Source organism: Antedon bifida, chromosome 9 (genome assembly GCF_963402885.1).
Source record: "Antedon bifida chromosome 9, ecAntBifi1.1, whole genome shotgun sequence".
Taxonomy (NCBI): Eukaryota; Metazoa; Echinodermata; class Crinoidea; order Comatulida; family Antedonidae; genus Antedon; species Antedon bifida.
In genome coordinates, this window is record NC_136234.1 from 4,542,664 (window position 1) to 4,567,708 (window position 25,045).

The window sequence follows — 25,045 nt, forward strand, 5'->3', positions numbered from 1 at the left end:
TGGTTGGTTTTCACTTTACCACCAGGAAGTTTGTAGACCAAACTTAATTCGGATTTCGGACTCATTACGTGTTGAGAGCCAGTGACCAACCAAGGTCCAAAGAGGAAGTTTCATCTAATATAACCAGTGTAAGCTACAACCTCAGGTAAATATAGATTTATTACAATAGAAAATGTAAAGATATGATAATTATAATAATATCGGTAGTTAGATAACTTTTTGTGTTACTAAGGGTGATATTATTATTAATAATACCATGATGTTTGGAAAGGGAGAGGTCAGCCAACTCAGGGAGGGGTCAGGAGATTGATGGGAGGGGATGAGAGGTGGTTGAACAGTTGAGGCTACTTGTGGAGAATATCCAACGCAACTTTAACCTGAATTAATCCATCAATCCATCAATCAATTTATTATGTGATCGGTAATAGAGGGTTATTGTTGTAAAGGCTTTCAGAGTCAATTCATTTCCTTATTTACTTTTCAAAAAATGTGTATCATATAAGATCAGTCAGTTATATTAATCACCGATTGATAATAAATAGAGGACCGTATCGGTCAAAAATAAATCTCAGCCAACATTACACCCAGTAAATAATTAATATGTACAATATTGAGCCTACATTTGTTTAATTTTTACAGAGAATATGGAATCAGAATTGCGTCAAAGAAAACCCGATCAAAAACCAGACAATGAAGAAACAAAACCTGATTCACCAAAGAAAAGACGAAGAAAGCTAAAACCGCCAACAATTGTGTAAGTTTTGTGTGTAGAAGTATTTTTCATATGCTCTAGCACTTGTCTGTTTATGTTGAAATAGAGTGGTCTTAAATTGGAGACTAAAACTAAATATATAATCTTAAAGACTTAATTAATTTGTATAGTTTGTTTTATGACTAAATATTAATTGATAATGTAGGCCTGCAGTATTTAGTTGCATCAATTTATAATATATATTACATATTTCTTTTCTAAATTGATGTATTTTAATGGTACCTGCATGTTTTTGTATTTCAATATTATACAGCCTTTCTTCCAATCACACTTATTAAAATATGATAACGTGTTTGTATTAATATTATCATCCTAAATCTCTGTTTACACTATTAAACTGGTTTGAGATGTACCCAAATATCATGTAGTGATATGACATCATCATGTCCATACATGGGCACATCACATTTTGTTGTCGCATAAAGTTTGATAGTGTAGACAGAGCTTAATAGATGGGCTTGGGTTGTGAGGGGAGTTGGCGGAGGAGGGAGGTGACTGTGTTATGTTATGGTAGTTCTTTTGAGAGGGAGAGGGGTGGAGTGGTGGGTTTGAATAGGGATTATTTACTGTCTCGCATAAAGTCTGGAAAGAATAGTGGTGGTTTTCAAAGAGCCATCTCATAAAATATAAATATGGGTGTAAAAAATATGCCAAGTCATCAAAGTTAAAATGTGTGATTTTTACAATAAAGCAGGAAGTATCTGGGAGAGCATACAAGATTACCACTTCCTATGGGATCATTACATCCTTCGATGTACTATTCCTGATGTTTTTGAATATATTTTACTATCACTACTTTTTACTACATATAATTAATTTGTATTGCATAACCAAGTATTCCAACACAAATTTCCCAGTTCTGTTATCTCCACATACTATCTATTTCCAAAATATCATAGGAATATTTGGTAATACAGCATCTCATTTATATCACATGTGGTGGTGCCTGTATCATGTAAGGTTATGTTAAGGGTTAGGTTACTACTAGATACATGGGAAACACATACAAATCATCCTATGATACTTCGGAAATAGATACAGTACCGAGAATCGGCTGATTATGATGAAGTTAATTTCAAGTGTGACGTATGAACTCGTCTGTGAGTGAAATGCCAACATTTACAGTAGTGTGTCCAGTTGGGGACTTTAACGTCAGTATTGTTTTTCTGTTGAGTAATGTATACTGGGCCATAGCCCTAGTAAGGTTTCAACTTGACCACTTGTTCACAGAGTCCATGACAACCCAGTTACCTGAAAAGAGATTGTTCCATTTTTGCACCACTTTATTTCTTGTGGTACTGGTCACTGGTATTTCCAACATTAATTAAACAAACAATCTTCCATTGCAACGTATAGTATTCAAATAAAATAAGTACATGTACTTAACAGATTATTCGAATATGGTAATGCACAGCTTACATTCCCATCATGCAATGCTGGTTCCTCAATCTTGAATATTGAGAATAAAATCAGATTGATCATCTCTTTAATTTAGTTCTTTTTTTTTCTTCCTTTTTTCAGAGATCGTTCTTGTACTTTATTAAGATTCATAATTTACACCGTGATGTTCGGAGTATTTTTTGTAGGTTCTATAACACTATTTATAGCTTTAGTCATTCCAGATAAAATCCATGCCACAACTTTCAAGTAAGTTTTATTACCGAATAAACAGCTGTTGAGTAGAAAAGTCATTTTGCACGCACTCAGAAACATATGAGCATGTGCAGAATGACTTTTAGACTCAATAGCTGCATAATCATACCACATTTCTGCATTGTCATTGTTTATTTACAAATATATCTAGATCCTGTTGTATTGTTGTTTAAAATCCTTGGTTTTATTATGTCAGGGATCAACTCACTGTGTTCGTTTTAGAATAGGCATACCAAACGTTAATACTTATATTTTTCTCTCATAACAATATTTGAAGAATGTCACTTTTACATACTGTTTTTGTTGAATCCTTTATTTGGTGAGGGTAGGGGGGGGGGGGGTAGAGTGAGGGGAGGGGCACACTTCAGCTATTCGGAGATAGGTGGATACAAGGCAAAAACATAACAGTCTCTGTTAAGTTCTGTCTACACTATCAAAAAAGTGCCCAAATATTGTAGTGATGTGCCCAAATATTGTAGTGATATGCCCAAATATGGTAGTGATGTGACATAATCGTGTCCATATATGGGCACATCAAATTTTGTTGTCACATAAAGTTTTACTCACCCCCAGCTGTCTCAGATGTCAGATTTTTTATATATGAAATTGATAATATTTATGTTACACATTTCAGTGCACCAACCCCAAGGCCTTTCACTGGACCTCTTGCTCCAAATACTCGATTACAGGATGTTGAACGGTTATTTGAAGGTCAAGTTAGTGGAGCAGAATCTTTTGCAATGCAGAAAGGTAATAAACTCATGTTCTACCAGGAGGGCAGGGGTGTTGGAAATTACCTGGCTAAGGCCCTCTAAATTTTAGACAAAAAATATAACTATAGGTTTAGCTACAACATTTTATTTGCCAGTGTTTATAAACCATTTTAAAATCTTGGGATGGATACACTGATGGACATTCTGGTGAAAAATAATTTTAATAATCATATTATTATTATATTATTATTAGTATTTTTCATTACATTTTTAGGCGTCATCTATACAGGCACACACGATGGTAAAATTATCAGAATTAAAGATGGCAAAATATCTACAGTAGCAACATTTGGAAACAAGCCTTGCGGTGAGTTATAAATAAATTAAAATTATCCTAATTTTTTAAAATTTCTGGAAGACCCAATGCTTGTGATAAAAGTGATAACCACTGAGCATCTTGGTAGCAAGACTTATTGTATAATCCAGTATAATATTGTGTTCGTTCTTTTAGGCTTGGAAGAAAACGAACATATATGCGGAAGGCCGCTAGGATTGAAGTTTCAGTCCGAGAATGAGCTCCTCGTCGCCGACGCATACCTAGGCATTTTTCGATTAAATGTTAAAACTGGTAAGTATTGATTAAAAAAAAAAAGGATTAAACCAGTGGCCAATCAAAGAAGTTTTTCCCGTAGCCTAAGTGTGAAAAAACAACCGTATTCACCAATCACACTTAAGTGAGAAATTTCCCTTAAGTATTTCACTTAACTCAATAAATATTTAAGTATTTCCCTTAAATTGTATTCACTTAGATAGGAGATATTTTCAATTTTGAAGGGTAAGTGTTTCCCTTGTGAAAAACAACTGTATTCACCAATCACGCTTAAGTGAGATATTTCCTATAAGTGTTTCACTTAAGTTAAAGTATTTCCCTTAAATTGCCTTCTTTTAGATAGATTGTTTCCTTAGCCTAAGTGTGAATGTTGAATATGGTCACTGGATACTAATAACATGGGTTGCTATTGGATTATTGCAGCCAGTGAAATATTCTCTCTTCTCATTTTCAGGAAAGTTTAAACATTTAATTGAGAATGACAGGTCGGCAAAAGGCGTGTACTTCAAATTTTTCAATGACATTGTGAAGGGAAGCGACAGGACAATATTTTTCACCGATTCTAGTCACAAATGGCAGAGAAGAGAATTTGGATACATTATAATGGAAAATGAAAACTGCGGAAGGTGAGAAGTCCAGTTCAGTCAGGAGTATGCCCTCTAGCCAATGTATAATACTAGTTCAGTCCAGTCCAGTCCAGTCAGGAGTATGCCCTCTAGCCAATGTATAATACTAGTTCAGTCCAGTCCAGTCCAGTCAGGAGTATGCCCTCTAGCCAATGTATAATACCTTGATGGAAGATACACACAGCTGAGATGTTTATTTTAATACCTGATTTACATTGTATAAACATTTAGTGTAGTGTGAATCAGGTATAAGTCAGTTGACGTGTACTTTTGTGTTCAGACAGGGGTCTTGAACACAACATCATGGAGTGCTATTACTGTATCTTTATACTCAGATTTTGTATATACCTTATTCAAACCCAAGACATAATGGTTTTCTGCTAGAAAGTTTAAAACTTTTTAGATTTTTATATATTTGTAATCAACTCACAATTAAATGTTATTGCAAAGAGTACAAAATAAAAGCCATAATGATATTTATGATGATTGAATGCAATATACTTTCAGAGTTTCGTGGTTTGATGAGAAAACCAATCAAATGGATTCGTTCATTAACAAGGCTTATTTTCCCAATGGCATGGCAATAGGACCGGACGGAGAATACCTCCTATTTTGTGAGACAACCCGATTCCGTGTTCACAAGTACGTATTGTTTTTAATCGTTAATGGTTACTATACCAAAAATATTCTTGTACATGTCAGGGCCATAGCCACCAGTACGGTTGGTAAGGTTCCAAGCTGACCACTTTTTCAGAGGCCTTTGGCAACCCAGTGGCTTGAACAGAAATTGTTCCCTTTCTGGCGAAAACCGAACCACTTTATTTCTTGTGGCTACATCCCTGCATCTGTGTCAAAATGGTATATAAAAAGATGTGGCTAAGGCTTAAAAAGAAAATGAATGTACCCATTAATTCATTTTATCCACAATTATAACATGTTCTATTTACAGATATTATCTAAAGGGTGAGAAGGCTGGACAAACGGAGACATTCATTTCAAATTTGCCAGGATTTCCAGACAATATCAGTCCTAGCAGTAGTGGTGGATTTTGGATAGGCTTAGCTTATCCAGGCGCACGTTCCGGATCAATGCCGGTGATTGATTTTCTGTATCAGCATCCATGGATTAGAAATATGATCGCAAAGGTAGGTTTATATAATGGAATCATTGACACTGATCCACATATTTTAAAACTCTATACCAATAAATAGAAAAGCCACTACCAAATCAAGATAGCAGTCCTTTTTAGCATAGAATAATGTGTATCCTAAAGCGCTTTCTACACCATCAAACTAGTTGCTAGCTGCCCAAATATGGTAGTGATATGCTCAAATATAGTAGTGGTATGACATCATCATGTCCATATATGGGCACATCCAAATTTGTTGTCACATAAAGTTTGATAGTGTACAGAGTTTAATTCTTTAATTTCAATAATTGTGCATTGTTCAGGTTATCGACCCAAGGACATTTTTCCGGTTCATACCAAAATATGGACTTATAATAGAAGTGAACCAGAAAGGTGAAATAGTTCAAAGTTTGCATGACCCCACAGGAGAGGTCGTCTCTAGTGTCAGTGAAGTTTTGGACACAGGAAATGAGCTGTATTTGGGAAGCTTTGGAGGGAATTACATTGGAAGACTTAATCTGCGAAAATCTAAAAACTAATTAAAACTATTAAAATAATAATAATTTTAGTTTGTGGTTCTTTTAGATGTTTTTATATACATGATAGGGATTCTTTTTGGGACAGTCTATTTAGGTGTAATATTATGTTTTTAGATATTTTATTTTTTCAAGAAGTTAAATTATATTCAGTAGTATAGCCACATTTAAATCATCCATTTATCATTAAAATAATGATCATTAAACATCATGTTTTTTAGATATTCAGTACTATAAAATGACAATAAAAATGTCTTATTGGATTTTGCAAAATGTTTTTTTTTGTAACAATCTTTCATGATTGTGTACCACAATGTACTTATGATTTTCAAATAGTTACAATATAGAGTACATGGCCTTTTATACTACAGTATATGAATGGTTCAAAAACATATAATAAAATACACAATCTGTTTTTAATTTTCCTGTATTGTATGCTTTAAATCTGCAAACTAATTATATATAATATAATTATTACTTTGTACCCTCATATATGGTCACCCCAATAATTTATCGTACACTAACCCTATTGGGAATTCTAATTTGTAAATTAGAAAACTAAGTTTTCACGACACCTCTTTGTGCATCCATATATACAATAACCTATATTACTATTTATCTTAACTGTTTGTATTATATGGAGTGAGTGCAGAATCTGTTTGGGCTTTAGCCTATTCTCATTCCTGGTTATTTTTACATTGATGACCGAATAAATATTATTATTATTATTATTATTATAATGATAGGTATGACTAGAAGCAAGTACACCTCCAAGAACACATCATCCATTAATTAAACTCCCACCAAACATTTTATAACTTGCATATCAAGATTTATACCAACTTATAAAATACTCTTTTCTATCTACTTTAAATTGAGTTCTGCAGCCCATCTAGAAATTGATCCATCCTATAAATAGTGTACCTTCCACAATAAAACCCTGCTTGCTAACTTTTGGTTGGTTATTCACATTCACATTATGAATACAATATTTATTAACAGATTAATAAAGTTTATCGGAATGCATTACTAAATAATATAAAAAGGCAAGTTATAGCTACCCTAACATGAACGTTCACACAGAGGCCTAAACCCATAAAGCAAAAAACTATATTGTTCCTGTGATACCAAGGACATCTAACAACAGGACACTACCTTGCCAAGATAGGAACTCGTAACAGTCCCTTGATCTTATGTCTGGCTGCGACAAATACCAACAGTACTATACTATGTACATATTCTTCACGGCGCGTAGTGTCTGTTAATGAGTGTGGACCTGATTATGTCGCAGCCACCGATCTCAGCATCCTGTTGTTAGATTCCCTTGTACAACCAATATCTACTTTTGATATACTGTAAAAGAAATGTGCGCGTTGCAAAGGCGCAAATAGAGGCTTTTTAACTTTTTAAATATGAAAGAAATGTCTGTATCATTAATACATTAGAAATTTTGAGAAAAAGTATTAATTTAATGGTTAATGTTCTGGTTCCACGAAACTTGAGAGCGAGGGAAGTTAGATACTTAAAGATGAATTGTCCCCCAAAAACATGAAAAATAAAGATTAATAAAATCAGAATTTTGGAATGGCCATTTTGCAGTTTTAAAAGCTATTCACTTCTGCAGAAAAAAAAACAACAAAAATAATTATTTCACTTCTAATAAAGACAAAAGAAACAGTTAATTTTAACCAAAAACCATTATCTGACAGACAATTTAGGTATATTTTGCTTTAAATTACATTTTATTTTAGGAAAAATGTTGTTTTTTCGATCCAGTTTTTGGTCAAAGTGAATAACTATTATGTGACATGAAAATGGCATATTCAAGAAAAAATGTTTTTTAGGGGGACAATATATCTTTAATAATGATAGATAATTTACCAATACAGACTTAGTGGAATTTCTCAAAGGTCTCTGTAGGATAGTGTTCCTTGTATTGTTCTACGTGTTGTTTCATCTCATTAAGCTGTTGTTGTAGTCGTTTTGGAGGCTTGTCGTAAACATCTAAAAACATCTGCGTTGGAGATGGCTTCTTTAATTTCTCAGCTGCTTGGAAACCCTCCATTACCTGCAAAAAATATAATAATAATAGTTCATTCGTATATAGCGCATACAAGCAAGCTCTCAATGCGCTGCACATTATTACCCCAGTCATTTTTTGGATCAAACACGTATGGAAACATACTCCTATAATAATGAAGCTAGTAATTAGTGCAAAGTTGTGTCTCGATCTAACCAGTACACGTTTTATACACCTGGGTGGAGAGAGGCAAATGTAAGTAAAGTGTATTGCCTAAGGATACAAGCAATGCGGCAAGAGTTGGATTTGAACCACGATTTCACGATCTGTAATCCAACGTCCAACACACTGCGCCACATGCCCTCACGTATAATACTGAACTATAAATACCTAGAGAAAAATAATAACTAAGAATTTTTTTTTGGTGGGGAGGATGGGAGGGAAAATCCTGCAAAGAAAAAATCTTCAAAAATTATCAAAAGATTCTCTCACCTGCTGTCTAGCCTCCTTCATCCAGCTCTTCTCTTTATCCATATCCCACCATCCTTTGTTAATCATAAATGCTCGTAATCTACCAATCGGATGATCTTCCTTATCCCAATAGTTGACCTCGTCCACTGACCTATATGCTGATGAATCATCGCTTGTACTATGATGGCCTAACCTAAAATATGACAAACACGTAGTAATTGAATTGAACACTTTATTTTAGAATATTTATAAAACAAAAATTTTCCCACTTAGTGAAGAGATTTGAATATCGTAACAGTACATAGTACACCTAACATCATTTTCACTATTCACAACTCTTAATCTAAAACCATAGATTTAAATGGATGGATGTAATTGATTATACTTTATGCCTTCAGAGGCGTAATGCAGGAGGTAAAGGGCCCTGGTTTAGCACTCCTAAAGGGCCCTCATGCTCTGGGACCCCTTAAGCGCTGTGGCCCCTGGATTTACCAATGAGCTCTTATAGCCATTACGCCACTGATACCTTTCGATAATAGTTTCTAAATTCTAAATTATGGTTTTAAGACATTAAAAAATTACCTGTACGTCATTGCCTCTATCAAAATAGGTTTACTTTGCTCTACACATATTTTTCTGGCTTCTCTCACTGTGTTGTACACAGCAAAGATATCATTACCGTCTACACGTATAGTATTCATACCATAGCCTACACCCCTTGATGCTAAAACAAACAAAATACAAATCAAATTTAAATATATATTAACAGTTTGTAGGGGACAATGCCGTGTTAGATGCAAATTTTCTGATGTGTATGTCTCCTAACAGCATCTCTGTCGTGCCGTTAAGTATCTACGTAGAATTGTTGTATACACAGTAAGAAAACTTTAAGCTTGGTTCCTACTAGATACACAACGTAACGCAACGTAAGAAAATGGCCTTCCAATAATTATGATTGCCCCCTCCTGCGTGAAATCAAACCTGCGATGTTTGCAGCACTGTTGCATCATCAGTTTCCACTTGTGGTTACGCAATACGGCATGCGCGTCGATACGTCACTGCGTTCCGTTCAAGTGAGAACCACGCTTTAGAACATAGTTTCATTTTGATTTTTGCTTTGAAATTGTAAAAAGATAATTGTAAACGTACCAATACCATCTCCTCTGTATTGTTCAGATGTTGGTGTAGAAATTGCATAACCATTGTTACGACTGAAAGATAAAGGTATTACAGTACAGTATAACTCCTATGAAGGGGACACCTTCAGGACCAAACAATGTGTCCTCTTAATATATCTTTTAGTGAAATAAACTGTTCAATCCCAACTTTGGTTATCATGTACAAAAGATGTTTGCGCTTGCTATATATACAGAATATTTTATAGGGAAGATTAATTTACAATTTGCTTTTACCAAAAAAATATAACCGGGGCATCCAGAGTTGCGGCAAAGTTGAATGCTGCGTGGGCATCTCCTTCACTGGCCGCTCCTTCCCCAAAGTAGCATATCACGCAGATGTCTGCTCCAGCCCGTTTCAAGGCGTAAGCTGCACCAGATGCTGAAAAAGGAAATAACTTGCACAGTTTCTGTGAACTCTAGATTGATTTTGTTTGTATTAAAACAGATTTGCAAACACATATATAGTGTATGACCCAAGTACATACCAAAATATATATTTATTCCTTTCTGTGAAACATAAAACTGAGGAGAGACAGGAGCTGTAAAAGAAAACTATCGCCAAAGGGCATGTCTCTCCAACTCCAGATAAACAATACAAGCAAAAATAAAATAAAGAATTACAAAAACAGACTATGTACACAGTATAATATGATATACAGTATAATACGATATATAATACATTCTCTCCTTTTGCACTCATTTATTATTGCGGAGTAACAAATGTATTAGAGCACCCGGCACACTTACCATGCGGCATTTGAGTTGCAAGGGGCGATGAAATAGTAAAGAAGTTAAGTTCCTTTGACCCATAATGCACTGGCATCTGGCGACCATGTCCAAGATCGTCACTGTTTCCATAACATTGGTTCATGAAACTGCTTAACGGATATCCACGCCACATAAGTACACCAGCTTCTCGGTACTGTGCGTAGACAATGTCTCTGTCATCGAGTGCCGCAGCGCTTCCGACGTGTGTTGCTTCTTCTCCATAGTTGGTCATATAGAAGGAGATTCGACCCTGTCATAGTATAAAAATATATGAAATGTATTGTGTTAAATAGTTAACTGTAGTGATGCTTAGTATTTGTAAATAGTATAATATATAGTCTTATAAGAAGGTCTACTATTGCTGTTTTATTATCTTCCGTCTATGGAAGGCTACAGCTGCCATATTGCAGCACTTTAAACATCCTATCAGGAGCATGGATCAATGGCAGGCAGCATCAGACAAACAAAATGATACAGTACTCAAAATTTATATATTTACCAAACTTGCTTAGCAAAAAAATCGTCTTAACTTTGCCTTAAATCCTAGATTTTGCTTAAGTCAGATTTATTAATATATCTAAGCAAAAATATTTGCTTATATTATAATACAATTGCAGTGTATAAAATAACACAATTTTCAGAATGATTTTCTGAAAAGTCTGGTTTAATCTGAATGTGATTTAATGGTAAAAAAAGAATTTGGGACCTTTCAGATGTCAAGAAAGTTTGGTTTTTGGGATATTTTCTAGGTTTCAGAGAGTAGTCCGGTATTGGGGCGAGACCCGACTACTAAAAGTCTTACCTGTCGTTGCGACTCGTACATAATGCGGTCCATTGTATTCATCATCGTCATACTTCTGTACATCTTCAGGACAGTTTGCTCGTCGAGACAAGGGTCTTGGCTCTCGTCCATAATCTGACCGCCACGATTCATTACATGATAAACAGGAATGGAGTCCAATGTTTCTGGACGGATAAAATCTAATTTTTTTGTGTAGGATGACTGAGAACCTGGGAAATTAGTTTGTAAATTATCATCACTGTATTTTAAGGATTTCTGCAAAAAAGAAAATTATTTTGTTTTATTTATTTCAACAATACTTTACGAGAGTGGTCCATCCAGCTGATCATTAGGGACCCTCACAAAAATATATTATTGGTAAGTCTACTGTACTGTACAACTACATCATACACCCTGTCCTGTCCGCTGAGCTGACTGAGTCTGTACGTGTAGAATGTAGCTTGTAGGCTAGACTAGTTTTGTTGCGAGGCCTAGCCTAGGCCTAGATAGTTTGCGGACTAAACGCTTACTTTTTGGCGGTTTCCGCATTAAAAATATGCATTTGATATAACAAACTCACTGTGCATGATATAGTTCTTGAAAATTCTGTCTTAACAGCTCTGTTAAACCTTAAAATCGAAATAAGCTTTGGGCTGTTCGTTATACTTCTTCTCACGATAGATGCCATATTGAATGTGTCTTCTGCTGCTGATATGATGTGCGGTCTGCCATCTATAGGCATGCGCAGTCCATACTTACGCGAATTGTGCGATTGTGCGTGCGCCACGCGTGGTGTGTTGAGTAAAGAGATGGAGCGATTTAGATGGAACTAATTACAACATTTTCACAAAAATCAAATGATTTACCTTTTACTAAAACATATACAAAATTACAGTGGTTCTTCCAAATTGGCCTCTATAAAGGCCAAATTGTTTTGGAAATTTTGTCATTTGCTTATATAGATCTAGTATCCATATTTTCGACAACTTACATAGCATATTACTGAATTTTGCCCATAAACCTTCGTTCCATTAATGGACGCAGCGCAACAACGTAAGGTAGATGACCAATCACAAAGAATGTTTAGTATCCATCGGCGATGACCTATTCGTTGATGATGATTGTTTTAAATTAAAATAGGTAATATACTTTAGTTTCGAAATTATTCATAAGCGCATACATTTTTTAAAATAAAATTCCTTTTGTAGGCCTAACATGATGTAGGCCTACCGTTGTATCTCTGCTTATTCTCTTGAAATGAATCCACTATAAATATTATTTCATTAAGCCTCAAAGCTTGTGAACAACACGTCCAAAGTGCAAATGCTTACGCTTTATTACATGTATATAAATGTATTCATGAATGTTTGTTATGCAAATAGCGTTACTTGGAATTATTGATATTATGGGGAAAACCAAAACAACAAAAATAACATTCATATACTGCTGTGAAGCGTAGGCCTGTGTTTATGTCGACATTTCGAGTTATTTTGTCATTTTTAACAGACTAACTTTTAGTATTTCTTAATGATGGCTGAAGCTAGCTCCATGGCGACAGAAGGCGTATCAACACAGAAAGAGGTAAATGTTTAAAAATCTGGGTTTAACCTTTTCATGATTGTTTATTTCTTTCGATGTTGGGCTGTTTCGTCAATATTGATCGATGCCAAATTATAGGCATCGACGATGGCCTATTTGGCAAATGGTGTCATAGCCAAGCCTACATAAGCATGAAGTTGGTTCATTAAGTTAGTTAGTTAAATGGATATCAGGGAGAGCTAAATAAAATCCTAAATAACTTGGTCAAAGTTGCGTTGCGTCCATTTATGAACCAAGCTAATAACACTGAGTAAAATAATACGCAAGTGAGGTCGGGATTCCGAATTAATCGGAATTCCGGTCAAATCGGAATGGTAATATCGGGTTCTCTCCGTAACACTAAACCTGAAGGAATCATGGAGGAACCAATAGAGGTATTTACCTTCATGAACCAATGTTATGTTGGTCAAGTTTATCCGAGTATAAAAGAAGGGTCCACAGGGGGAGCGGGAAATTTAGGGCCTATCCCTGTGATTTGTGAGTGTGATTCTTTCTTTGTTTATTTCTAGACCTTTCGCAAGCCTACAAATGCAATTGATTTGAAGGAGAAGGGCAACAAAGCATTATCGGAAGAACGTTACGAAGAAGCAGTCAAGTACTACACTCAAGCTATCGAACTCGACCCTGACAACCACGTCTTGTATAGCAACCGCTCTGCTACGCATGCTCATCTGCAGGAGTATCAATTATCATTGAAAGATGCAGAAAAAACGATTGAACTTAATCCTGATTGGGCGAAGGTATGATCTACTTTCCCACCTTTTTTTAATTGTTGGGGGAGGGAAGGCTGTTAATGAATGTTGTTTGACGTCACAAGCGCATCTAAGTTTGTCTTCACATCCATATTTTCGATATATATTGATATTTTAAAAAGTAAAACAAGGCTGAAGCTCTGTTTACACTATCAAACAATAAATATGTGATGTACCCATATATGGACATGATGATGTCATATCACTATCATTGGGCATATCACTACCATATTTGAGTATATCACTACCATATGTGGGCATATCACAACCATATTTGGGCACATCACACTTTTTTGGTCAAACTAGTTTGATAGTGTAGACTGAGCTTTACCCTAGCTCCTAAAGAGAAAGAATGCCTCATTGATAGTATGGTGGCCGATTGAAAGATATACTGTAATGTGTATACATGCATGTTATGAGATTTTATTTATACAAATTAGGGTTATTCACGAAAAGGCACGGCACTATTTTACTTGGAGCAATACGAACAAGCAAAAGAGGCCTATAATAAAGGCCTTGAGTATGATCCTGAAAACGAAACTATGAAGAAGGAGTTAGAGAACTGCAACCAGAAGCTTAAAAGTAAGACAAGAGTGATAATTAAGTGATTTTACTTCTCAAATTTAAAAACGAACATTTTGATTGAGTGTTTTTAGTCCTCTAGACAATGAATAATAATAATCAAACATCGAACGAATTCAAAGAAAAATGTGAATCCAATTCATTTTATGGTATCTGCTTCTAACAAAAGATAATGTCGCATGTTTCTAGCATTTTATACATATTTTTGGTTGATAGGACAATATCTTAATTCGTTTTAAAGGTCCTGCGCTGAGTCAACCGTTAGCTAACCCATTTGCTATGCCCGGGGTTGAAGAGAAGTTGAAGACAGATGATAGGACCAAGAAACTAATGGAAGATGAAGAATATCAAAAGCTAATAGAACAACTGAAAACAGATCCAATATCACTTGGGAAGTGAGTTAAAAAATCAATATGACAGTAGAACTAGGGGTGTCTCCCGAATAGGTGATTCACATACAGTATGCCCCTCGTTTGGTTCACAAAGGTGTCCCCTTAATGGGTGTCCCAAAGGGATTCTAAAGCTCCCTCTAAATTATTTTTATTCATTCATTCATCTTTTATTTCGGAAAAAAAAGTAATTCTCCATAGCTCAATAAAAAATTATATATATATTTCCCAAATAGGGTAGTGATATGCCCAAATATGGTAGTGATATGACATCATCATGTCCATCTATGGACAAAGCTTATATACATTTCGAAATTATAAAATCTTTGATGAACAAGAGGCATTATAAGTACAGTATTACTTTATGAATAATTCAAAACAGAATCTTGTAATATATTATAACGCATTTATTTTGTTATTTTAGGAGGTTGGAAAGTCCAGAGGTTTTGAATATCTTAAGCGTTTTACTAGGGCTTGACATCAAATTACCTGGAGGCAATAAAGATGAAAACGAAGGAATAAACGTCGACGAAAAGGAACAATATGCAGCAGACGATGATGTGAAAGAAGGAAGTGAGAAACAGGAACAGGAAGATCCCGGAAATGATGGAACAACTGAAGACTCTACGAAAGACCTTGAGCAGAAAGACGATGATTCTGATTCCGAAACAGAGGAGAATGATTTTGACAGCGTTATCGAAAAAGAGAAAGAGGACGAAGACATGTATGGAAAGTCTCCACAACAGGCTGACAGACCATTGCCTTCACAAGACCATGGCATTACTGGTTCATTTAAGCAGGACGTGACGTCAGCACCATCCTCGCTTCGTTCAACAGTTGAAGAAGAACAGCCAGTTGTCAGGGATGAAGACGTCCATTCTGCCGATACTAAAGAAGTGTCCTCTGCATCTAACACCAAAGACGGAGATGGCGTGGATGATGATCAAATGACGCATGTTACTTCAGAAGAGCCAGTTAATGATGAAGATAGTGACAATGATTCTGGACATGACGACGAAGAACAACCGTCTGTAGTTCAAGTTTGCTCAGATGAGACGAAAGAAAGTAGCGATCAGGAAGAAGAAGATAAAATTGAGGAAGAAGAAGATAAAACTGAGGAAGAAGAAGATAAAATTGAGGAGGAAAAAGATAAAATTGAGGAGGAAAAAGATAAAATTGAAGACATTCAAGGGCAGCAGAGTGAAGAAGAGTCCTACATAGAAGATGAGCAGGACAAATGTGAATCTGACAAGGATGTAAAGGATGATGATAGCATTCCAGATCTTGTTTCCTCTCCAGCTGCACCAATACAAGAGGAAGAACACCAAAGCAATGACGACAATAGTGGCAGTTCTGTTTAATGACCTCTGACATTTTACAAGCCCCATTTGAGACACCAAAGTGCATTTCATTGGACCGTTCGTAGCTGTATGGAAGGTATTAAATCCAATTCAATAATTTATTATTTTTTAGCTATGGTAGTTTTTCATATTTTAAATATTTTAGATGTACTTTTTAACGTATTCTGGATAGTATATAGAACCTTCAGTCTACACTATCAATATATGGACATGATGATGTCATATCACTACAATATTTGGCTATAACACTACTATATTTGGACATTTTTTTTGTCAAATAGTTTGATAGTGTAGACAGAACTTAACATTACAATTACTCAATCGCATCAGGATATTGACCAACAACTAACAGTATACAATTTATCCCATTGGATTTGACAAGATCTCTTATGAAAACATAACCTAAATCCTGAATTTTATTTATTTAATGGCTGTATATAAACTGAAAAGTATTCATGGAGAATATAAAAATTAGGGTGAACGGAACAAAATAGGTTGCTTTACATTTATATTTATTACACAGACATTCCAAGGTGACTTTTACAAGATTCTTTACAAACAAAAGCATTATGTATTCGAATATAAATTTTATCTACAGAACTACCTTATGCTCTGTTTACACTATCAAACTAGTTTGACACAAAAGTGTGATGTGTCCTAATGGGGTAGTGATATGCCCAAATATGGTAGTGATACAACATCATCATGTCCATATATGGGCACATCACATAAAGTTTGATAGTGTAGACAGAGTTTTACTCACCCAAAATCAGTACTTCATTCTAGTTAAATATTAGACTTATTTTCTTGAAATAAAATAAATAAAGTATATTTTATTTAATTACAATGTTTTAATTGGACAGTGATTTTAATGTGTATGTGTGCAGTCCTGCATTGATCTGGGCTTTTTATATTTTTGTCTCTAAAAAGGTAATAAGAATTTTAAACATGTAATTTAATAAATACTGTGTAATAACAAACTGACTCAAACTGTTCTTCACTGTACACTATTTATAATATTTGAGCCACAAATACCCCTCCAATTCAGACTTTTGCACAAAGGCCGAAATTAGATTAGTCCTTTAACCAAAATTCTATTATGGTATACAGAAAAACTGAAAAAATAATTGAACAACACATTTGTACCAGCATAAAACTATGTGTTGTTGCTCGACCACTTTCCAAAAATCTTAATAATGCTTGGTTCCCAATTGATGTGCAACAAAAGGACGTAACACAACGTAAATGAGTTGACCAATCACAAGGGTTGTTTTTTTTAACTGTTGCTTGTCATTGGTCAACACGCATAGGTTGCGTTGGGGTCCTTGCGTCGCGCACTAGTGGGAACCACGCTTAAGAGTACTAGACAACAACCACTGTCTCACTAACTGGCATGTTGATGACAGCTGTGATGATGGGTGCTGTCTGAGTCTCTTTCAATACGAACACTTTGATGACATCTGACAATCCTTTGTCACTTAAGCATTCAACTAGTGTCTCAAAGCTGTAGTTTAAGCCTGGAACTAGCATCGGTACCTAGGCAAGAAAAGAACAACAAATTTCAAGGTAAATAGTTATTACTGTACAAGGAAATCATGGAGAAGACGCCATCTATTATTATATAATTCCTATAATAACAAAATCTCTCTCTCTCTTGTTGTCTATTATGTAAACCTTTTCTGTATTCATGTCATATTGAAATAAAAATAACCGTTGATAAAAAACAAAAAAAAAACGGAGAGAAAAAAAAGTATTTATGTTGTTAGTGCTACAATAATGATAATAGCACTAGCAACATAAATAGTGAGTGAATGGCTGAGCGGTTAAGATAATTATGTATCCATAAGATTGGCAAGGGTTTGAGGCTCACTCGCTCCATGGTTTTGGTGGTAGAATGAGTCTTTTCGGATAAGAATTACAAACCGCAGGTGGTACACGTCTAGCTACATGTGCACTTAGTACATCTTTCGAGACTAGTAGGGGGTTACACAGGAGTAATAGTCCACATACAGCCACTGTCACACATAGCCACTGTCACACACAGCCACTGTCACAGACAGCAACTGTCACACACAGCCACTGTCACACACAGCAATTGTCACAGACAGCAACTGTCACACACAGCAATTGTCACAGACAGCAACTGTCACACACAGCCACTGTCACACACAGCAATTGTCACAGACAGCAACTGTCACACACAGCCACTGTCACACACAGCAATTGTCACAGACAGCAACTGTCACACACAGTCACTGTCACACACAGTCACTGTCACACACAGCCACTGTCACGCACAGCCACTGTGCAATTGGGATTGGACTGTTTTAGAGGTGTTTACCACCTGTTAGTCCCATCCATCACTAATGTACATCCTGGTAAGAAGTTGGATAAATTAATACAAAAATACAAAATAAAATACATTGAAACTGTTTGTTACCTGTATGAGAGCCTTTTGCAGTGAGTACAGTTTCTCATCAAAAAGGAAACTAATGAATAGGTTAATTGAAGGATGGTTGATGGACGTGTTCTGAAGACTGACACTCAGTTTAAAGGTAGGACCAATTCCTTGAACCTACAGTATAAAAGAAATAGATAAATTAGAACATAACAGGAATACAGTTGAATGCTTTAGGGAGCTAACAAAGTGTTATACAATGACAAAATAAACTTCAACCAAAAACCCATTGGCTGGCAGCCAATTTGACTATCTTTTGTTTTAAATTATAGTTTTTTAGTTAAATTTTTTTTTTTCCGTTTGTGACATAAAAATGGCATATTCAACAAAAAAATGTTTAAAAAATGTTCAGTTGGACATTACATCTTTAATATTATACATTATAATATATATACAATATATAATTTTACTGTGTGAGAGGTTGGTATAGCAATTGCAGTTTAAACTTTTAGATTAGAGGATCCTTTTTAATCTTTAAATTATCAGATATCTATTGAATTATGTAAACTAATCCTCATCATGTAATATTGCTTGATTAGCATAATATATGAAGTAGTTGAAATTTGCATATTCACCTGTGCAGAGAGCTTAAGTGGTTCCGCAGGATTTGATGAGATTGGACTCATGCTGTTATCAAGTGACTTCAAGAAGGCTCGGGCGGCCGTCAGTTTCATGCGATATAGATCATGTTGAAAAGTCCTATGCATCACTGTTTAAAAAAAAACTACATGTTCTTAGTATAGTAAGTACCAAGTAATCGATTAATAGTATAAGCTATGTAAATGGGGGAATAACCTGCAACTTGCAGCCTACTGCACTGAATTGTGCACAGGTGTGGACGACACATTCTACAATTGTCTATAATTCTTTTAAATTTTTAGCAGTAAAATATATCAATCATTTACCAATTCCATTCTCCTTCTCTCTTAAAGTCTGATCAACAAACGTCTTTGTTTTCTTTGGGATGTTCAGCTTCTGTCCTTGCGCTGCTGGAGGTCCTCTTGCCATTGACATCTTCTCATCAAGTATGGAGTTCCTCTTCAAGATCTTCACGATCATGCCACCTCCTTTGGTGACCATTATCAGAGTGTTGTCTTCTCGTCCAAACCTTCCAAATTGAACACCAGTTACTGTGGCCTTCAAGAATAAAGTACAAATTTTAAATAAATACCTTTGGCATTAGCAACGATTACAAAATTAAACAAAAGACTTTAACAATATTCTAGATTTATAACGCAGCTAATGTTGTGAAACCTCTTAAAGATGTATCCCCTGAAAAAATAATTCTTAAAACATTTTTTTGTTGAATATTCAATTTTAATGTAGCATAATAGTTATCCACTTTATAAATAAATTGTCAAATTGACTGTCAGCCAATGGATTTTGGTTGAATTTAACCATTTATTTTGTCATTTTACAAATAAAAACATTATTTTTTTAAATTGTTTTTTCTATGGAAGTGATTAACTTTATTAAAACTACAAAATAACATATTCAAAGTCTGATTTAATTAATCTTCATTTTTCAGGGACAATACATCTTTAGGCACTTTCCTGTTTGATGTACTGTATGTCGAAAGAAAACTATTGTTCTATATTTACCTCTGTGTTAATAGTATTGATAAGGTATTTCTCACGATAGATCTGGAGCTGGTTATTTGTTAGGCCCACTAACACAGCCTTGTAGCCTTTCTGTCGATGGTCCATCAGCCCCATGGTACTGATGCTACTGGCTAGGTATACTGTCCATAACTTCTTACCCTAGTTTAACAACAATTGAATGTAATGTTTACAATAAACTGATTTTATTATAACAGAGTGATATTCGTAAATTTTATTTTAATGAAAACGTAATTTATATTAAAACATACAGTACTGTACCTTTGTAGTGTAACTCTGCAGTGTTTTATCCATGCAGCCAACTACTATACTTTTGCCTACTCTTTCTAGGCCTACTGGCTGAGAGTTTAACTCAAAGCATTGCCTTGCCATCTTGGTTCCCCTAAAAGAAAGGTATAAAATGTACTCTCACAACTCTTGTTTGACAAGACATAAGTAAATAGAAGCCTAGCTAGTTCTAGACCATTTTAGGCGTACACTTTAACATTACGGAAAGTCATGTTTTGTTAAACAGAAGAGAATAATATCATTTTCACAGTCAATCTTAGTATAGAATAAAGGATGAACTATTTTGAGGGCCGAACTTCACACACGGATGGATAGAACCTGTATTCCATGGCCTAAACCTTACAATAACAACTTTCCACTATCTATCATTTTTCTTCCATTTCAACAGAAAACCTCAATCCTTGTGAGCCATAAATTAATTGTTACCTTTTAAGTGTGTAAACGTTACCATTTCGACATGACATCACAATTCGGTATTCTACATCGTACAGACCGGTTATTGTCATGAACACTGGAACACTAGGAGCGTCCATCTACCAACGGAAACAGACAAAGTTGTGATATACAGATATTGTCTTTATTTTATAAAAAGGGAGTAAACACTGGAATGTGGACGCACCGTTCAATACAGCTTCTGTTCAACACTATTAAACTTTATGTGACAAGAAAATGAGATGTGCCCATATATGGACATGATGTCATATCACTACCATATTTAAGCATATCACTACTCTATTTGCGTACATCACAGTTTTGTTGTCAAACCAGTTTGATAGTGTAGACAGAGCTATTAATAGTCAGGCCACTATGGTCACAGTACATTAAATTCTTGCTTTTTTATTTTTAAACAACAATGCTTCACTTTATTGAACAGGATGCTCACTTGCGCAATGCTAACTAACCTTAGAAAGAACGGTGAATGCTTCGGGGTCAAGTATGTAAATTTCTCTACACTCTGTACCAATCACAAGGCAGCTAATGGCATCGTCATCAGCATTTGTTTTCCGGAGTGTGCCAAGACATGTAATGACAGTCTAGAGAAATAAAAAACACAGTAGTGAAAATTAGCCATTGAATACGTCACTTCGTGGGGTCAGGGTAATATGTCAATAAGCTCACCTGTCTTTTGAGTGGAGTATTTTTATAGAGATTTGCAAAATCCATTTTTTGTTCCTTATCTGGAATCATCAAAAATCTACAAGAAAAGCCATAACAATAATAACAATTATTATATATTCTTCTAATTTTTTATATGCAAAGTAATAATATACTTAGAAAGTAAATAATAAAATGTCAATACACATGTTACCTTAAAGAACGAACTGTTAGAGCGCCCTCGTTGGACTCTCGCTGAATACCCTCTAACATTTCTTGAAGTATGACTACATCAATCTTATCCTAAAATGATACCAACGAACTTTAATTGTAACTTTTGTAATTACAGTAGTGTGACTGTGTTTTACTTTCTTTTCTTTCATTCCCAAGGTCTTGGGTTCAATTCAAGTGAATTTGTGTCTCTTCATGATGATGATTATAAATATTATGCAAATAATATCTGTGATATTATATAAAATTTTAATGACTGTTTTATATATTTTAATCCAATCTGTTAGTAGTAGGTTTGGTACTGTTGAATGTGAGTGAAAATCCAATTTTAAAATAGTGGTCCATTCACCTTACCTCTTTAACTTGATTCCAGAGGTCCTTCTCGATGGGGTTCACTTCCAGAGGAGGTAGTGTAAATTTAAAGTAAGGACGTAGGTTTTTGTACACATATATGAAAGGACCAGAGGCTGCAGCAATAGCTGAAAAATAATGAAAATAATATAATAATAATAATAATACTAATTTTTTTGGTTGAAATAAGAATACTTGATATTTCATTTTTAAACAAAATTGTTTTATATTTTAATCTGCAGACTAGTGTTGTTACAATGTTATCAATTTGAGAGTGACATGAGTTATTCAACAGAGTGTCTGAATATAAAGCATAATTATATTGGGTGAATTTATAAGTATGATTTCCAAAAAGCTTCTAAAAGATCACAGAGTTGTTAGAAGAGGGAATGTTAATGGTATGGAGGATAAAACCTCCTACAAAAATTGGAGGTGCTATAAATTGCACTCCTCAACACATTCAGGTGTGCTGTACTAGATGTGCTGTTTGTATCGTGGTGTAGAAGTTTACCAAATTAAAGTGTACTGTAAATCGGACTCCTAAAGGGCATTTTAGGAGTGTGTTAGGTAAAATATCGCACTCACAGGCCTCAAAAGGCAAGGCCTATCCTACCTGGCACTCTATGTTCATTGTTATCCATGTGGAAAGCACAGACGCCTGTTGGTAAGTCAATTATCGTGTTCTCATTCATCAATGTTGTTCCACGATAGACCTTCAATTTCATATCGTACGATCCTGTTCCTAAGTCAGCAACTATTAGCTTGTTTTCACCATCTCCATTGATGTCTGACAGACCTATGAATTAATTCAAATACCATACAATATTATTATTCCTTCAATCAAAAAAACTGACAATAAAGCTCTGTCTACACTATCAAACTTTATGTGATGATGATCACTTCCATATTTAGGCACATCACTTTTTTTTTTGTCAAACTAGTTATAGTCTAAACAGAGCTTAAGAGTTTGAACTGATTGTTGTATAATTGGTGAAACAGCCACAATATGTTTACAGTTATGCATGATATTGATTTGAATGATTTGTAAATCAAATTGTGCAACAGCTTTTCTTGAGCAATGGTTTCGTTGGGCAGCTGCGTAATTTGCAAACTGCGCATAAAATGCTGTAGCGCAATTTGAACACAAAAATAACATGGAAACGTAAAAAGGAATTCCAGTCGTAATTCACGCTGCACTTCAGCCGATTGTATCTCAGCAACATTGCGAGGTAATTTCCTGCATGATCGTAATCAAAACGGTACTGGGTTTGGTCTACTAGCGTTCCTGCTCCCAACTCGTCATCCATTCATAGAAGCCTTGATGAAGTAAGCCTACCTGGTGGTGACCATAGAACGGTCCCGAGATAACGACTATACTTCGGCTTTAGTCGATAGAAGATTGAAATATTGTTAGAGATAGAGTATACGATGTTTGATTATGTGTAGATGTGTGATTTGTTCTATTATTCAAATGATGTTCTGTATAAGGAGATGAAGATAGTAGTTGGGTGTAATGATTTTGTATATCAATTAATTATCCTAGACTGTATATATTGTATATTACTGTATATATATATTTATTGTTATGATTATAATATTAATAAAAAGATATATATATAGATAGATATAATGAAAAAAAGCAAAGAGATTATGGAGCGGCTAATCCTGAATATACAATAATAAGTATCGTAAGTTTAGTTTATAAATTTTAGCCGATCTTGTCAAAGGTCAAGCGCCTATAGCCTGCCACGTTTCGATATTCTGATTGTATCTCAGCAACATAGATTGCAATCCGGAATTAAAATATAGTGCTACCCCCTCCAACCCTCTAGACAAATTGTGCAAAAATCATTACATTAAAATTACACACAGCATTGTCATCTTCATACTCACACATGCATGTTGTGAATGTATAGAGGCTTGCAACAGGATCATAATGGGCATTTAACCATTTATCAGAACCATCACTAGGACCAGTCTTGCCGCTGCTGTGAAAATAGAAACATTCTATCATCATGATCAATACATTATTACAAAATATTCTGGTTTTTTTTTTATTAATAATAAATATTAATTTCTATTTCACAGTGACAAGGAGTCCTTAATTCAATAATGTTACACTGTGACGAATTACATCAGTGTTATAATTCTTTACACAAAAATAAAATGTATTCAAATGCGAGGAAGCTAGGCCTACCTTGTTGTAACATTTTTTGGCCTGGGGGACTCTGCAGAAGCCGTTGCACTCAGTGATGAAGTCGGGCTTACTGCTGTTGCTGCTCCCGAGCCCGAAGGCTTAGCCTTTGATGTTGTTGTTGAAGACATTTTATCTAATTATGTAACGCTTATTTATCTTAAACTAAAGTAAATGCATATTCTACATTAGCGCTTAGTTTGTTTTACAAAAAAAGACAAAGTAGTTTTATAATAATTCCCACTTTTACTTGGTTATTTTTAAGACAGAAAAATGTTGTTGTTGCTATTTGTTTTCCTGCCCTCAACGTTCAAACAAACAGAAAGGTCGATGATATGGAACGTCGATTATGCCTTCAAACAAAGATAGCTTCAAAGTCTATAATTGACTTAGGCACCGTCTCATGCCAGAAGTAAAACATGCCAGTCAAGCCGAACCAGTAAGTAGGCCTTGATCCGGGGATAAACATTCATTTGCCAATCAGCAGAAGTGTTAATTATACATGCCTTATCACAGAAGTACAAAAGGGAATTTGCCAACACTCGTTACATGAAACTTTCGGCATGTTTCAAAGTCCACTATTGTTAGTACAGTGTGTATCAAGGGTCCAGTCACACTTTATGCCAATTATTAAAAGCCGGTCTACATAAAAATGACAAAGTTTGGACTTTTGGTGACTTCTTTCAAGTAGTATTATTATGTTTTGTTGCTTCTAACAGGAATTGATGTACTACAATGGGCAATTGGCTCGGTCATGTAGGCTCTGGGTTTTTCTTTCTAATCTGGGCATCTTGGTGGGTGCTCCAGTTATCGTTCAACACCTTACGAAACAAGTATGAACGGGATGGAAGGGCTGGTGTACCGTCAGG

The 25,045-nt window shown here is 35.0% G+C and overlaps 4 protein-coding genes across 5 annotated transcripts; 2 read left to right on the forward strand and 2 right to left on the reverse strand.

The window, feature by feature from the left end:
* Positions 1–26: 26 nt before the first annotated feature.
* LOC144852609 (adipocyte plasma membrane-associated protein-like) lies at positions 27–6,302 on the forward strand. Of its 2 annotated transcripts, XM_078710519.1 has the most exons (10): positions 27–145; positions 640–754; positions 2,294–2,419; positions 3,060–3,175; positions 3,413–3,505; positions 3,650–3,766; positions 4,203–4,374; positions 4,882–5,016; positions 5,324–5,519; positions 5,827–6,302. In XM_078710519.1, the coding sequence occupies exons 2-10, from the start codon at positions 645–647 to the stop codon at positions 6,040–6,042; spliced, it is 1,281 nt and encodes a 426-aa protein (XP_078566645.1). In that variant the 5' UTR covers positions 27–145; positions 640–644; the 3' UTR covers positions 6,043–6,302. The 2 variants fall into 2 exon arrangements, with proteins under 2 accessions (XP_078566645.1, XP_078566647.1); XM_078710521.1 differs by lacking the exon at positions 2,294–2,419.
* Positions 6,303–6,369: 67 nt separating this feature from the next.
* Positions 6,370–11,948, reverse strand: LOC144852608 (2-oxoisovalerate dehydrogenase subunit alpha, mitochondrial-like). The gene is made up of 8 exons (XM_078710518.1): positions 11,838–11,948; positions 11,279–11,533; positions 10,456–10,726; positions 9,943–10,087; positions 9,680–9,741; positions 9,113–9,254; positions 8,552–8,723; positions 6,370–8,107 (listed from the first exon to the last, which is right to left on the reverse strand). The coding sequence occupies exons 1-8, from the start codon at positions 11,943–11,945 to the stop codon at positions 7,931–7,933; spliced, it is 1,332 nt and encodes a 443-aa protein (XP_078566644.1). The 5' UTR covers positions 11,946–11,948; the 3' UTR covers positions 6,370–7,930.
* A 751-nt stretch (positions 11,949–12,699) lies between these two features.
* LOC144852604 (uncharacterized) lies at positions 12,700–16,274 on the forward strand. Its single transcript, XM_078710513.1, has 5 exons — positions 12,700–12,838; positions 13,366–13,596; positions 14,049–14,190; positions 14,432–14,585; positions 15,004–16,274. The coding sequence occupies exons 1-5, from the start codon at positions 12,785–12,787 to the stop codon at positions 15,938–15,940; spliced, it is 1,518 nt and encodes a 505-aa protein (XP_078566639.1). The 5' UTR covers positions 12,700–12,784; the 3' UTR covers positions 15,941–16,274.
* A 621-nt stretch (positions 16,275–16,895) lies between these two features.
* On the reverse strand, positions 16,896–24,473 carry LOC144852596 (BBSome complex member BBS1-like). The gene is made up of 14 exons (XM_078710501.1): positions 24,180–24,473; positions 23,876–23,970; positions 22,596–22,778; positions 21,986–22,110; positions 21,615–21,703; positions 21,425–21,500; positions 21,208–21,339; positions 20,732–20,838; positions 20,279–20,399; positions 20,000–20,158; positions 19,304–19,535; positions 18,974–19,107; positions 18,381–18,515; positions 16,896–17,476 (listed from the first exon to the last, which is right to left on the reverse strand). The coding sequence occupies exons 1-14, from the start codon at positions 24,305–24,307 to the stop codon at positions 17,303–17,305; spliced, it is 1,890 nt and encodes a 629-aa protein (XP_078566627.1). The 5' UTR covers positions 24,308–24,473; the 3' UTR covers positions 16,896–17,302.
* Between the last annotated feature and the right edge of the window lie 572 nt (positions 24,474–25,045).